General features: G+C 45.0%; 1 protein-coding gene across 1 annotated transcript; it reads left to right on the top strand.

Annotated features, from left to right (window-relative positions):
* Positions 1-454: 454 nt before the first annotated feature.
* LOC125355740 (interferon alpha-3-like) lies at positions 455-1,024 on the top strand. Its single transcript, XM_048352155.1, has one exon. It carries the CDS (start codon positions 455-457, stop codon positions 1,022-1,024), a length of 570 nt encoding a protein of 189 aa, XP_048208112.1.
* Positions 1,025-1,761: the final 737 nt, after the last annotated feature.

Genomic DNA, 1,761 nt, shown 5'->3' on the forward strand with positions numbered 1-1,761 from the left:
GTATGAGGGACTAGTACTCAGATGAACTTTTAAATAGGAGAGTCTCCTTAAACTATTCTATAATCTATCCCAAGATGCATTTCATGAAAAATTAAAATCTGCACACTTTGTAAAGTATTTTACAAAGGTATATAGTACAGCAATGTATTAGGTGTTGTTGAATTTTCATGAGGGGTTTGCTTTATAAAAAAGATTAAGAGCAAGTGGGGGCATGGAGAGGGAAGCTAATAGAGTAAAGGAAATGGCTGGGAAATGCCAATCTGAAGCATGAAATCATAAATGAAAACAAAAGAGGAGAAGGTGAGAGTGGACATTCAGAAAATGGAACCTTACCCAGCCCCTACTTAAGCTAACGGGGCCATCAAGGTCCTCACACACTGCACAGCCAAAGCTTCAGCATCCGCACCTCAGCCACTCCAGCAGCACCTGCCCCATCCAAAATGGCCCATCCAAAATGGCCCTGCCCTTGGTCTGCCTGGTGAGCCTGCTGGTGCTCAGCTGCAGGACAACCTGCTCCCTGGGCTGTGAGCTGCCTCCCACCCACAGCCTGGGGAACAAAAGAGCCTTGCTCCTCCTGGGACAGATGAGGAGAACCTCACTGTTCTCCTCCCTGCAGGACAGAAAGGACTTTGGATTCCCCCAGGAGGCCTTTGATGCAGAGCAGGTCCAGAAGGCTGAAGCCATCGCTGTGCTCCATGAGATGACCCAGCAGATCTACAGCCTCTTCAGCACAAAGAGCTGGCCTGCCCCTTGGGAGAAGAGCCTTGTGGCCACACTGTGCACTGGCCTCTCTGCCCAGCTGCATGAGCTGAGAGCCTGTGTGGCCCGGGAGGAGGGAGAGGAAGCGCCTGCCATGGTGCTTGAGGACTCCACGCTGGCTGTGAGGAGACACTTCCACAGGATCTCTCTCTACCTGCAGGAGAAGAAGTTCAGCCCTTGTGCCTGGGAGGTTGTCAGGGCAGAAATCATGAGATACTTCTCTTCATCAGCGGACTTGCTAGAAAGCATAAAGAGTGAAGAATGAGATCTCACCCTACGTGGAAATGGCCTCACTGATAGAAAACAGAGTCTCCCTCCATCGGGCTCTGTCATTTTCCAAAGTTGTCATTTCTGCTATGATATGACATGACTTTAGTGAATTTGTTAGTTGTTTTCAGAAGTGATGGTTAAATTTTGTTCAAGTTTCTAGACTCTTCCCTTTCATCTGTGTAGATATATCTATCCCTGTTTACATATTTATTTATCTAACTATTTATCAGACAAATTAGTTTTACTCATATTCCCATGTATACCTTTACATTATGGTTTATATATGTAATTAATTTCTTGATTGCTTATTAAATTTTTTCTAAAGAAGTTTCTTGTACGTGTTGATTTTCACTATGCTTAGTCCAGTAGGAAATGAAGAAAAATCTAATGAAATTGTGATAGAGAAAAGGCAGACTGTGGCACGGAGGACTTTCAGAGAGGCAGAAATGTGAAAATGGACAGTAGACATCTAAACCCCTATGAGGATGTAAGGAGCAAAGGAAACTTAAATTTACCATTATTCCAATTCTAAAACAAAGAGCAATAGAGTCCTTGGGAGTCAGAGGTGTGAGAGCATCACGTTAGTAGAACAAGTGATAAAGGAAAGATATTTTAAAAAATCCACTTGTTGGGGGCTGGGGATATAGCCTAGTGGCAAGAGTGCCTGCCTCGGATACACGAGGCCCTAGGTTCGATTCCCCAGCACCACATATGCAGAAAACGGCCAGAAGC

Source organism: Perognathus longimembris, chromosome 1, assembly GCF_023159225.1.
Source record: "Perognathus longimembris pacificus isolate PPM17 chromosome 1, ASM2315922v1, whole genome shotgun sequence".
Taxonomy (NCBI): domain Eukaryota; kingdom Metazoa; phylum Chordata; class Mammalia; order Rodentia; family Heteromyidae; genus Perognathus; species Perognathus longimembris.